Source organism: Saimiri boliviensis, chromosome 1 (genome assembly GCF_048565385.1).
Source record: "Saimiri boliviensis isolate mSaiBol1 chromosome 1, mSaiBol1.pri, whole genome shotgun sequence".
NCBI classification, from domain to species: Eukaryota; Metazoa; Chordata; class Mammalia; order Primates; family Cebidae; genus Saimiri; species Saimiri boliviensis.
In genome coordinates, this window is record NC_133449.1 from 122,482,863 (window position 1) to 122,495,428 (window position 12,566).

At 50.6% G+C, this 12,566-nt stretch overlaps 1 protein-coding gene across 3 annotated transcripts in view; it reads left to right on the forward strand.

Annotated features, from left to right (window-relative positions):
- The first annotated feature begins 16 nt into the window (after positions 1-16).
- Positions 17-12,566, forward strand: part of ZNF423 (zinc finger protein 423) — a 363,648-nt gene continuing 351,098 nt past the window's right edge. For all 3 annotated transcript variants that reach the window (XM_074403307.1, XM_039461811.2, XM_074403317.1), the window contains exon 1: positions 17-407. In XM_074403307.1, the coding sequence (XP_074259408.1) occupies positions 368-407 (40 nt within the window). In that variant the 5' untranslated portion in view covers positions 17-367. The remainder of the gene's footprint in view (positions 408-12,566) is intronic.

Sequence of the window (12,566 nt, forward strand, 5' to 3'; positions counted from 1 at the left end):
TTTTTTTTTTTTTTTTTTTTTTTTTTTTGCATAACTCGGCTCGGCCGAGTGGCCTCCGGACTCCCCGCGCCGCTGGGACCGCCGCTTGGACTGGGAGCCCCCAGCTGCCGCATTGCAACAGGCAGGGCCCCGGCGCGCCCCCCGAGCCTCCCCCCGCCCTCGAGCGGCCTCGGCCGGCCGGGGCCGGCCCCCCAAGGGAGGCCGCCGCGGACCTGCGGTCCGCTCCCCACAGCCGCCGACCCGGCTGCAAAAAAAAAAGTTTCCAAGAGACAGGGAGAGGAGAAGGGGGAGAAGGGCTGCCCAGGGCGGCGGGGGGCGGCGGGGGGAGCCGGCTGCGGAGGGCGACGGAGCGCTCGGAGCCCCGGACATGTCCAGGCGGAAGCAGGCGAAGCCGCGTTCGGTGAAAGGTGAGCGAGCGAGGCCCGGCGGAGGCGCGAGCGAGAGAGGAGGGAGGGAGCTAGGGAGGAGGGACCGGCGAGCGGGCGGGCGGGCGGCCGGGGACCCGCGCGAGCGAGCCGAGAGGAGGAGGCGGCGGAGGAGGCGGAGGCGGAGGCGGAGGCGGAGGAGGAGGAGGGGGAGGAGGAAGCCGGGCGCGGGAGGCAGCGGCGGCGGCGGCGGAGGGGGTACGCCGCGGCACCCTCCCCGCCCGGACCCGGCGCCGTCGCCCGCGGTGGACCCGGGCTTGGGGGAGCCGCCAAGGGGCCCTCGCTGCTCCCTTCGTGCGGACCCCGGGCCCGCGTGGCCAATCAAGGGGTGCGGGCCCGACTTGGCGGGGATTGCGAATCTCGGCGGCGGCGGGCGGGCGGCAGGAGGAAGGAAGAGGCGGCGAGGACGGGCGCCCGGCAGGCCGGCAGCTCCGAGGCCGCCCTCGTTGGCCCCGGGCCTTGCTGGCTCTCTTCGACCCCTGCCTGGTCGCTCGAGGACGCGGAGAGCGGCGGGTGCTGCCTGCGCGCGCCCCAGGCGTCGCGCCCTCGCCCGGACCGCCAGTCGCCCCCTCCCGCCCCCTGCCCAGGCCGCGCTCCGGGCCCGGGCCCCTGCACTTCCTGCCTCCTCCACCGAGGCCCACCGGGCAGGGAGCCTTCGCCAGGAGTTCATTGTCTGCGCCGCGCCGGCGGGACGCTGGTCCCCAGGGGAACGCAGCGGCCGCGGTGCGCGCCTCTCGGCGGAGGGCGCCCCGGATCTGACCCCGGGCACCGGCACCCTCAACGTCCAGACCGGCTTCCTGTGCCGGGTCCCCGGGGTGCGCGCGTTTGTGGGAGCTGCAGATGTGTAGATACACACACCCACCCCTTCGTCCCCGCGTTTTGCTTTCTCTTTCCACCGAGGACCCCCGTCTCGAGGGGATCCCTGGAGAGTAGAGGCTCCGGGGAAAGGCCGCGCGCTGGCCGCCGAGCCCCTCCCCTGGCCTCCTCTCCCCACTGCTGGCCTTTCCAGGCCTTGCCTGCTGCTTTGTCCCGATTCCTGCCCCTCGGTTGGATGCCCGGGCGCCCTGCCGCGATGGGAGACGATCGAGGAGTGGGAGTGGGACGATTAGAGCGGCTAAGTCTACGGAGCCAAAAGCCCCCAGGCCCTTGTCTTCTCCCAGCTCCCCTGATGACCTCTGGCCTGAGCCCAGTTCTGCTCTGAAAAGTTCATTTCCTGAAGGCCTGCGCGGGAAGGCGCTGGGGCCCCGCTCCCTTCCTGCCAGCCTTGCGCCTGGCTGGAATGGCTGGAACTGAATCTGACAAGGAAAATCTTGAGACACCCGTCAGCGCTGCCCTCCTGAAGTCCCTGTAGGGACTGCCCCATGCCCAGCAGAGACCCTCCCAACCGAGTCCAGACGGAGCACCCTGCCCGCTCCCACTCCCGCTTTTCCTTGAGAGAAGTTGGTTTTGTTTCCCTCACCCTGGCTGGTCTAATCCCGGACGACCTGGCCTGCTCCACAGACCTGGAGGTTCAGAGGGTGTTCTGATTGGGAGACAGGGAAACCAAAAGAGAGACTCCCAGAAGAGGACAGGAAAGAAGGGTGGATGTTTCTCTTTCGCTGATAGAAGGGCTGTGCGGCTTGAAATAATACTGGATTTCTTTTCTCTTTCCCTGGCTCACTGCTCACTCCTTCAAGAGCCACTTAAGAGGCGACCCAGAAGAAAATGTGGAATTGGAATTTCTGGTTGGAAAAACAGTTTTATTTAACTCAGGCAGTTGATTTTGAGTTAAACCTTAGAAGCCGATTTTTCCATCAAGATGCAAAGCTTGCTTACCTAGACCTCCAATCCATTTCTCCAAACCTCCTAATGTTAGAAGGCGAGACCCAGAAAGCAAAGGGAGAGCAGTTTGCAGTGAACAGATGGGTGGGTGTTTCAGAGTTGCTTGAACCGAGTTCTAAAACCACTCTGTGGATCTCTGAGAAAGACTCAAGAATTGGTCTTCAGCCTTTCATGAAATGAGCCTTGAAATGATTTTTAGTGAATGCCTCTCTTAAATGTATATGTGTGTATGTGTAGCAGACAGTTCAAGCAGGTTGATGGCGGAAAGACAGCAAGGTGGATAGGAGACCAGTGGAGGCATTTCGAGACTCGGTGTTGTAAATAGCCACACAGAGCCTTTCTGTCCGAGGAGTTGGAGACCCCCTGACTCTCCTCATGGCTTTCTGCATTTTCCAAAAGCAGGTACAACCCTTGTCTCTCACCATTTTACCTTTTATTCTGTTTACTGGGGTGAAGAGGGTGGAGATGTGGCCACTTATCTAGGGAGGAATTAAGAGAGAAGATAATTTGGTTGGATAGGAGTTCCAGAAGGCGAGGGATTTATTGCTGTTCAAGCACCGCCCCCCCTTTCTCTCAAGCAATATTCAAAAGTGTGTGCATGAGTGTGGACAGCTCCATACCAAGTGTTTGAAACGACAAGGTCTTCACCTTTAAAGATGCTTGAAGGTACTTCTTAAGGAAGAGCGGCGTCTTTTACATTTTATTTCATTTTATTTTGCCTCCACTGCTGTGTGTCAGGGCTAATGTAGAGGCATAGTGGACTTCCCCAGCCCCGAGCATTCTGCTGTGAAAGTCGCTTGACTGTAATTTGTAATTGATCTCGGAAATGTGAAAGCCCATAGCAGGAAGGAAAGACAGAAGTATAACAATTTCGAATGGATGATTAGAAAGTGTGAAAGCACAGGCATTGCAGCTTTGAAAAGAAAAGAGGCCTCTGGGGGCTGGGTGGTCTCACTTCCCACTCACGGACACAACTTCCCTTCTGGAGTGGGGTCACTTGTCCCCTCGGTGTGTTTGTCCTTCTTTGGAAAACCCAGCTCACAGGGAGGACACCTGGTAAATAGAGAAGGGGGTTGGGGCATCAGGGCAGCGGAGAGACTAGCCTCGTTGGTTTTCAAAAGCCATGTAATTTATTAAAAAAAACAAAACAAAACAAACAAAAACCTAAACCCATAAAGCCTGGAGTGTTACAAAGTCACATTTTTCTGACCGATTTTCCCTCCCTACAGCCTTCTCCCCTTTTTTGTTTCCTGGTGGTGAGGTGTGGTGCGGTGTGGTGGTTGCAGCGATCTGTTCCCTTTGATAATTTTGGCCTCATTCTCCCGGGCTGTTCTCATCATGCTCACTGATGTTATTTCGGCTGATGATATCAGGTGGTTTGGTAACGATTACCTCTGCAGTTCTCTCTGTCACTCAACATTAAGGAGGCCTTGTCCCCTTTCACCCCATGGCTTTCTTAGACCCATGCAATAGCCTCTTCATTTATAGGGAAAACTCGTACATGTTTTCCCTTGCCTTAGCTTAAAACTTTTGAATAATTTTAATACTGTCAATTTTCTCTGTCTGGCAACTACCTGTTAATTACAGTTCTTAATATTAATTAGCGCTCAGGCTATGTCCATGCGCCCCCCCCAACCCCAACATCCCAAAATTCCCTCAGTGACTCCTCTGCACTCCCCTCCCCTTCTTTGTCTTCTTCTGCCAGCGTGTAGCTCCTCAAAGTCCATCTTATAAATTTGGTGGTCTAGGGACTTGGGAACATTGCGAGTGTTTCCATGGAAATAATTGAGATGTAATAAATAGAGGCGTTCTGAGGTTACAGGTTTCTTGATTCAGCTGAGACCACATACAAGTGTAAATTGTCGAGATTTGTTTGGCTAAATGTGCCTGATCTTGCAGGAAGGGCAAAACAAATCCTTTATAGGGTCTTTAGCTTTCTATGTGGAGTGGGGTAGCTAACATTTAATCCTAATGTTTAATCCCCCCTCCTCAATTAAGTTATCAATTCCCAGCTTTGGAAGGACCTGTTTCATTCTTTATGTCTAGTAATTGCTGTTTAGATTCTTACACCTGTTTCCTTGCAAAAACTTAATAAGCAATAAAATAAGATAACTATGTGCCTCTGGCAGGAGAATCCTGCTAAACGGTTAACCATAAGGTGCCTAGCGTGCATTCATAATGAAAGGTGCAAAATGCCGGTGACTTTACAGTCATAAAGTAATTCAGAAGAAGCAGCCAGCCCTGGCAGTGTTGTGGCATGCTACAGTGTGTTAACAGAAGAGGAGGAGGGGGGACCAGGAAGGCAGGAAACTGGAGCACTTGAGTACAGTGTTCCTAGCTGGAGACGAAAGGCTGGGAATCTGGTTCAGCCTAATAGAAAGTTGCAATAATTGCTGTATCGGTAGCCAACTCTTAAGCTAGTGGCTGTGGAATTCTTCCCCTGATGTAGGATTTAATAGTCTGGCAATTAGATGCATTGATTTCTCTTAACTGTTCATTTGGATGTGTAAACGAAAGGAACTTACCACTGAGGCTGATGATGCAGACGTGCTGCCTGGCTCTTTGAAAAAGGCTGATTTAGGTGGTGGTGGTGAGAGTATGTGCTTCTTCAAGGCAGTGGTGGGACCAGTTCCATGTTCTTTTAAAATTTCTGTCCATTCCGTAGTGAAGTGAATGGCACCTGTTGTTCAGATTCTGTTTAAAAGTCAACAACGGTATCCTGTTATAGCTGAAAAGTAAAAACATCCATTTCTGCCGCAGATGCTGAGCGTCTCTGTCTTTGAGTGACTGGGCTGGGTTGCATATTTGTGGCAAGTGGTCTGTAGGGTAACAAAGGGGCAAGTCACAGAATACCTTGGGCTCTGAGTTCCCGAGAGCCCTCCTGCAGAGAGAGTTCTTGCTCCCACTCCTCCTCAACAATGGCCTGATACTTGTGACCACCTGGACCAGTGGCTCTGTCAAGCCTGGACTGGATGTGGGAACATGGCGTCTTGGAAGGTTGAAAGGCTGTAAGATGTCAGTGGCTTGGAAAGTGTCTAGGAAATGACCTCTTTCAAACGTGAGGCTCTCTAACTTCCTGCTTCTGGACTTGCAGTTTTCTGTAAGTGTCAACAACTTCTGACATGCAGGCATCTGAAACTCTTGAAAGTAAGCAGGCTGAGGGTGGCTAGATTTCCTGATGGCCCCATTGTTTTTCCATGGTGGTGGGTGGGTTTAGTTCACTCTTTGTTTGGCATAGGTTAGGATGGACTTGCCTTTCCCGGACACTGGCTGAAGCAAAGCCCAGCCTTCTCCACGGTGCACTGGTGTTTGCAGAGAGTATTGTCTTCATGTCTTGAAAACATTTGTAGAAGGTATCAGGGTTTCTTCATATCTGTGAATCTAGGGTGACTACAGTAGAATACCTTGAAAACCGTTAGTGGGGTCCCCATTATTTGGGTAGCCAGGAAAACTCTGATACACTGGAGAATTTGACAATTTCTGCAAATTCCCGTCAGCTTGCAAGAGCGTCTTGTGCATAGACACGTTAGTGGGTGATCAGAGAAGTTTCCCACCCCAAATGGATGAATTAAGCCTGGATTGGTTGCATCCCGCTTGAAGTTTTTGGGGCTGCCTGTCAGCTCCCTCAGCCTACTGTGGGAGAGGCAGGGTGAAGTGACTGGAGAATTGCTAATGGAAACTTTTGACTCACAGCATACCTGCCAGGATTGGCGGCAGCCAACGATTGGGGTTGTGCACTCAGTAAATAAAAATACTTTACCTCTTTCAAGGAGCGCCAATTAGCTGATTGCTCCATGTGGCTGTCTTTAAGGAGAATGCTGTTTTACCTATCTTCTTGTACAAAGGTTTGATTTTTAATGTCTTGTGAAAAGGATTCTCTTTGTCTTGATTGATGTCAGGAATAAAAGCATGATGGTAATATCCCTTTGAAAGCTATTGTATTGTCAGCCCTGGCTGACAGCGGGACGGCCTCCCAGCGTTATAGATTGGTGCTGTGAAAACACTGACATTTTCTTTGTTACGTTGCTGTTGTTCTACTTGCAAAGTCAATTACACAATGTCGGAGCTCAGTTACCGAGTTGACTTTGGAAGTAGCAATGTCTTTCATTCTCTTTTTAAAGATATAATTTCCCTTTGTTGTTGTGGTTGTTGTTTTGTTTTCTTTTTGTCTTTTTTAACCTGCCTCCCTCTGTTTACCTCCCCTCCCTCTTGCCTTACTCCCCTCAAGAGTCTGAACATCTTAGCTAGGCAAACACACTCTGGTTTCAATTGTGACAAGTCAAATTCAAAGGCGGCCACATCATTATCTCTGAATTCGTCAACTCATTCACATTTCAGTGGCTTCTTATTGATATAGTGACTAAAGCAGCCAAGATACATAAAAACCCATCAAATGAGATTACAGTGTTGATAATCTCTTATCAAGTGGGTTGTTCTCTGGATTTGGGGTCATTGAGGTTGGCAAACTCAGAGTTTTCTTTCTTTCTCGTGTTTCTGGAGATTACAACCCGGGCTGAACCAGTTTCTGGGTCGGTGGGACCCTGGCACACAGTTTTTTCTTACAAAATATTTATAGGCATTCGTATATCAGAGGCTGGAGCCATTGAGTTCTGGATTTGGGATCCTGAATGACATCATGTAGAAGGGTAGAAGGGGTCTCTTAAAAAAACTGTGTCATCTGTCCTTCTCCCATTGCAGATGGCAAACTCCAATCATAAGGCGATCTTATCAGGCGATCCCAGTGTGCCCTGTAAGGACTCAAGAGTGATTTGCATTCCCATCTAAGTGTGCAAAATCTTGCTACTGAACAGGAGGAGAAAACCTTGAAAATATTCAACGCTGAAAATGGTTAAGGCAGATATTTTTTAGATGCCTGCCCCCCCCCCATCTTCTGTCCTTCCCCGTCTTCCCCAGAGAGAGGAAGCCCTAATTCCTTAGTTCTCTAAACCTGGTCATCTGAGAGGCAGTGACCTTGGAGCTGCGGGTTGTTGGAGCATCCTTCTGCCCGACACACCACGGTGTGAGGAGCTGCCCTGCTGCCACTGCCTCCAGATGACAGGGATCCATCAGGAAACTCTGTCCGAGACACTAATTGTGGGCCCCCAAAGTTATTATTATGAACCACCAGACAAGAGCCTGTGTTCACCAGCAATTTGTCAGGACTAATTTTGTTTTTCTCCAATAATTGAAAATTAATGTCTTGAAGTGAAAGCAGATGTTCATGTCATCTTCTGAATTGGGATATAAAATGGGGCTCTGTGGATGTGCTAATTTAACAGCAATTTTCTTCTCCCGGATAACGGGGATGCTGGGGCTGACATCACCTTCGGAGCAGGGACTAGGGGCTGGGAGAGAGAGAGGCTTGGGCAGTGCTCGTGCTTCTTGAGGGTTCATTTTGGAGCGAGGACACATACGGCAAAATATTTGCTTGGGCTAGGAACCTTGGAGAACTCATTTTTTTGAATATTCATTTGCAGAAGAAGTATTTATTGAGGTAATTCAAGGCATTATGCTGGGGAGCCTTGGTCTGGGGAGAGGGCGGCTTCATACAGATGAGTGGATCCCCAGCTGTCATACCTGTCACCATCACCTACAATAAAGCTGGTTAAATTGCATATTCCTGGGACCAGGTCCTGCAGATGCTCACCTGGTTGCTCTGAGGAGGGGCTTAGAACTCTTCATCCTTCAATTCCTGCTTTTAAACATTTTGATAAAATATACATAACTTAGAATTTACCATCTTAACCATTTTTTTTTCCTTTTCTGCAGACAGGATCTTGCTCTGTCCCCCAGGCTGGAGTGCAGTGACGGGATCATAGTTCACTGCAGCCTTGAACTCCTGGGCTCAAGCAGTCCTCCCCCCTCAGCCTCCCAAACAGCTAGGACTACAGGCATGCACCACCTCACCTGGCTAATTTCTTAATTTTATCATTTGTAGAGATGGGGTCTTGCTATGTTGCCCAGGCTGGTCTCGAAGGTCTGGCATCAGGGAATCCTCCTGCCTTGGCCTCCCAAAGTGCTGGGATTATAGGCATGAGCCACCATGCATGGCCCATTTTAACCATGTTTCAGTGGCATTAAGTACATACACATGGTTGTCTGGCTGTCACCACCATGAACTTTTCATTGATAGTTGGTACCCAAGTGATGGTACGTTACGGATCTGTAGCTCCCCCCTCCAGGCTGTCATCCAGGCCAGCCTCCAACTTCCAGGGTAGGCATGAGAAACAGGCTTAGAAGATGAGGCCATTTTCTCAAAAGGCGTGTGTGTGGGGGGTTTGCCTTGCCCTAGTGTGAGAAGTGAGATTGGATTGCCTAAGGCTAGGGCGGGGTACAAGACCAGGGTTCTATCAGGGCTGGTGGGGCTGGGGGCATGGGCAGCTGGGGCACTAAGGACTTGTTGAGTGATCCGATGACCATTATTAGGATTAGAATGTTTGTGAACATTTATTCTATCTCCTAGCCGGGACAGCATTCTTTTTTTTTTTTTTTTTTGAGACGGACCAACCTCTGCCTCTGGAGCTCAAGCAATTCTCCTGCCTCAGCCTGCCGAGTAGCTGGGATTACAGGCATGCGCCACCATGCCTGGCTAATTTTTGTATTTTTAGTAGAAACAGGGTTTCTTCACGTTGGCCAGGCTGGTCTCAAACTCCCAGCCTCAGGTGATCCTCCCGCCTCAGCCTCCCAAAGTGCTGGGATTATAGGAATGAGTCACCGCTCAGCCTTTTTGGGGACAGCATTCTTTTGAGACTGTGCCTGGCAGGTTGGGAACTTGCCCAGTGGCCCTGACAGATCCCTTGTGGCCCCCACACCTACCTGTCAGGACTCAGGTCCCACCGCCCATCCAGCCCTGCACACATAGGCCTGTTTGTCTGTGACAAGGAGAGAGAGAGGAACGGATGTTTGGTCCACTCGATCGCCTTGCTTTCTAGACCATCTTGGGCCCACGCTCTAGGCTTTGCAGGCTCTTCACTGCCCGCCTCCTTGGAGGTGCTTGGAAACTTTCTCCCCCTGTTTTCTCTGTAATTGAAATTTGCCCTTTCGTTACCTGGGCATGAATTATTTTTTGCAGTATTGTCATTCCCTATCCTGCTGTGAGGTTTATCTCTTCTGTTGATCCCAATTAAATAAAACATACTGTTCACCTAACTCCTGTTGGACTGAATTTTACCTGCCTGAAGGCAGAGTGATGGCCATCTGGGCTTGGTTAGGGAGCCGGGCATGGCCAGAGAGGGCAGCTGGGTGGTATGGCCACGACATTCAGGCTGGGAGACTAGGCAGGGGGACCCCCTTGGCCTGGAGGCTGCAGAATCTTGGAGCCACCAGCAACATACATTATATATCTGGTTCCTAAACAAGAGATATGGCTTTGTCCCTCACCCCCTAGGGCTGCAGTTTTCAACCTGGAGAGAGGAGAGACAATCATCCATTCCCGAGGGTCCCCAGGGAGAAGGGGAGGGAGGTGAAGCAGGTGCCCAGACGTGGAGAGGTGGAAAGAGGAGGCAGGCTTCTGTCTCTGGGGTGGAGGCCACAGAGAGTGTTGGAGTGTCTGGGGAGCAACAAGCAGTGCACGAGTTCTCAGTGCCCAGGAGAGCCCCTGCAGATGCCCTGTGCCCCTTAGGGAGACACTGGCCAGCCAGGGGGCCAGACACACATGTTGGGAAAATTCACTACTTTTGCCTTTGAACCTCTGAATCCTGAAAAACACAGGTTGAAAAGGAACCTTGGCGGTCACTTCATTTACACCTGTTTGGGTGTGTTTCTGGCATCCTTAGTGTTATCTAGCCTGGAGGTACACACTTTCACTTGCAGGGAGCTCACTACCTCTGTGGCACATCTGTGCCTTTTTAGCTTGAATTTCACACGTGAAGCCGCAGTCTCCGCCCTGTGTTGGTCCTGGTTCCACCTCCTGGGGCCACAGTGAGTAGCTCAAATCCCCAGTCCCTCCAGCAGCTCCTGTCCTGCCTTCCTCAGGGGAAGGGACTCATGCATGGGATGCCGGCAGCCTGCTAGGCTTCCAGGGCCCTGTGCTCATTCAGAAATGGCGTTGGCTGGGTATGGTGGTGGCTCATGCCTGTAATCTCAGCACTTTGAGAAACTGAGGCAGGTGAATCACTTGAGCTCAGGAGTTCAAGACCAGCTTGGGTAACAGGTGAAATCCCCTCTCTACAGAAAATGAAAAAAAATTAGGAGGGTGTGGTGGCAGGTGCCTGTAGTTCTGGCTGCTCAGGAGGCTAAGGTGGGAGAATCACCTGAACCTGGAAGGTTGAGGCTGCGGTAAGCTGTGATCGTGCCACTGTACTCCAGCCTGGGTGACAGAGTGAGACCCTTTCTCAAAAAACAAAACAAAACAAAACAAAACACAAACCAAAAACCGAAAAAAACACAGAAAGTCCCAAAAAAACCTGGCCTCAATCTTCTAGGTCATTATGTCTAAAAGTTTTCTTTTTTCTTTTCTTTTCTTTCCTTTTTTTTTTTTTTTTTGAGACGGAGTTTAGCTCTTGTTGCCCAGGCTGGAGTGCAGTGGCACCATCTTGGTTTACTGCAACCTCTACCTATTGGGTTCAAGTGATGCTCCTGCCTCAGCCTCATGAGTAGTTGGGATTACAGGCATGTGCCACCATGCCTGGCTAATTTTTTATTTTTAGTAGAGACGGGGTTCTACCATGTTGGCCAGGATGGTCTCCATCTCCCCACCTCAGGTGATCTGCCTGCCTTGGCCTCCCAAAGTACTGGGATTACAAGCTTGAGCCACCGTGCCAGGCCAAGATTTCTTGAATGAATGAGTGAATGTGTGAATTGTTGAGGGAATAACTATGAATGAGTGAACAAAGGAACAAATGAGTGAGTGGCTAGTGAGTAAATGACTCAACGATGAGTAAATGCATTCGTAAGTGACAGAGTGGATGGCTGAGTGGGTAAACTGAGAGGGAGCACAGGCCTTTGCAGGACCTGGTTCACCGTGGGCGTCAGTCTTTGTGGGCCCCTCCCGCTGCCCCAGCCTCTTTTCCTGATGAGGAGGTGGGAGCGGCTTGTGCCCGGCCTCTTTCATAGTCAGGGTACACTGTACCATGAGACTGCAGCTGCTGTTCATTGAGGGCTTTGCGCCATGCATTGTGTTAGACTTGTAAAACTTTGCTTTTAAAATCAGAAAAGCAATGAGAAATTTTTGTACTCCTTTAATTTTAATTCTTTTTAAAGTTTGGATCTTGCTCTGCCGCAGTGGAGTGCATTGATGTTATCATAGCTCACTGCCAACTCAAACTCCTGGTCTCAAGCTGTCCTTCTTCCTTAGACTCCTGAGTGAACTAGACTATAGGCGCGTGCCCAACTCATTTTTTTTTTTTTTGAGAGGCAGAGTTCTCCATATGTTGCTCAGCCTGGTCTCAAACGATTCTCCCACCTCAGCCTCTCAGAATGTTGAGATTACAGGCATCAGCCTCCATGCCTGGCCTTAATTTTAAATAAAACAGAGTGTTTAACTCAATACGCTCGCCATCCTGCCCCTGCCCCTCATCCTGCCACATCATTGCTGCTGCTCAGACTAGACACATTTGACCAGCTTGGTCCTGGCCAGGGATCAGCCACCATTAAGTGGCTTTGGGAACCTCTTCATCTTTCAGGGCGGATCTGCCCCAGGAACAACACTAGGAGTGAGGGGTGGGGCCAGCTAAGTGGTTGGGAGGGGGAAAATGGGATGTGTTGGCAGGAAATCTGCCAATCACTCAGAATAGGAAAGAAAGACCCCATTCTCCCTGAAGGTCTGAGTCAAGATTCCTTCATTTCTCTCCTTGGGGAGGGGAAACATACTCTGTGATCTTGGGCAAGACAGTTCTTTCTGTGGGCCTCAGTTTCCCTGTCCTTGAAATAGGATAGAACTAGTAGGGTTAGCTACATGAGTTAAGTTTCCAATCTTGGTTAGTTGCACATCAATATCATCCTAGGCACTTAAAAAAATAACGTTACCTGAGCCCCACCACAGATGAAATAATCCAGACTCTCTGAGGATGGGGGGCTCCTGGTCAGCTTTTGTAGAAAAGCTTCCTGGTAAATTGGAATGCACTGCCGGGGGTTAGGAACCTAGTCTGGGAGGTAGCGCCTAGAGGGGCTAGATCTGCCCCTTGTTAACCGCCATAAGGAGGTCTACAGAATCGTTGCACCAGACTTTATTTATAGTCTTCCATTGGTGAACATTTAGTTCTTTCCATTTTTTTGCTGTTTTAAACGAAGATGCAGTGAACATCCTCATTTAGAAATTTTTGTGTTCTTGTTTGAGTGTTTCTTTGGCTGGATTCCTAGAAGTGAAATTGTTGGGTCAAA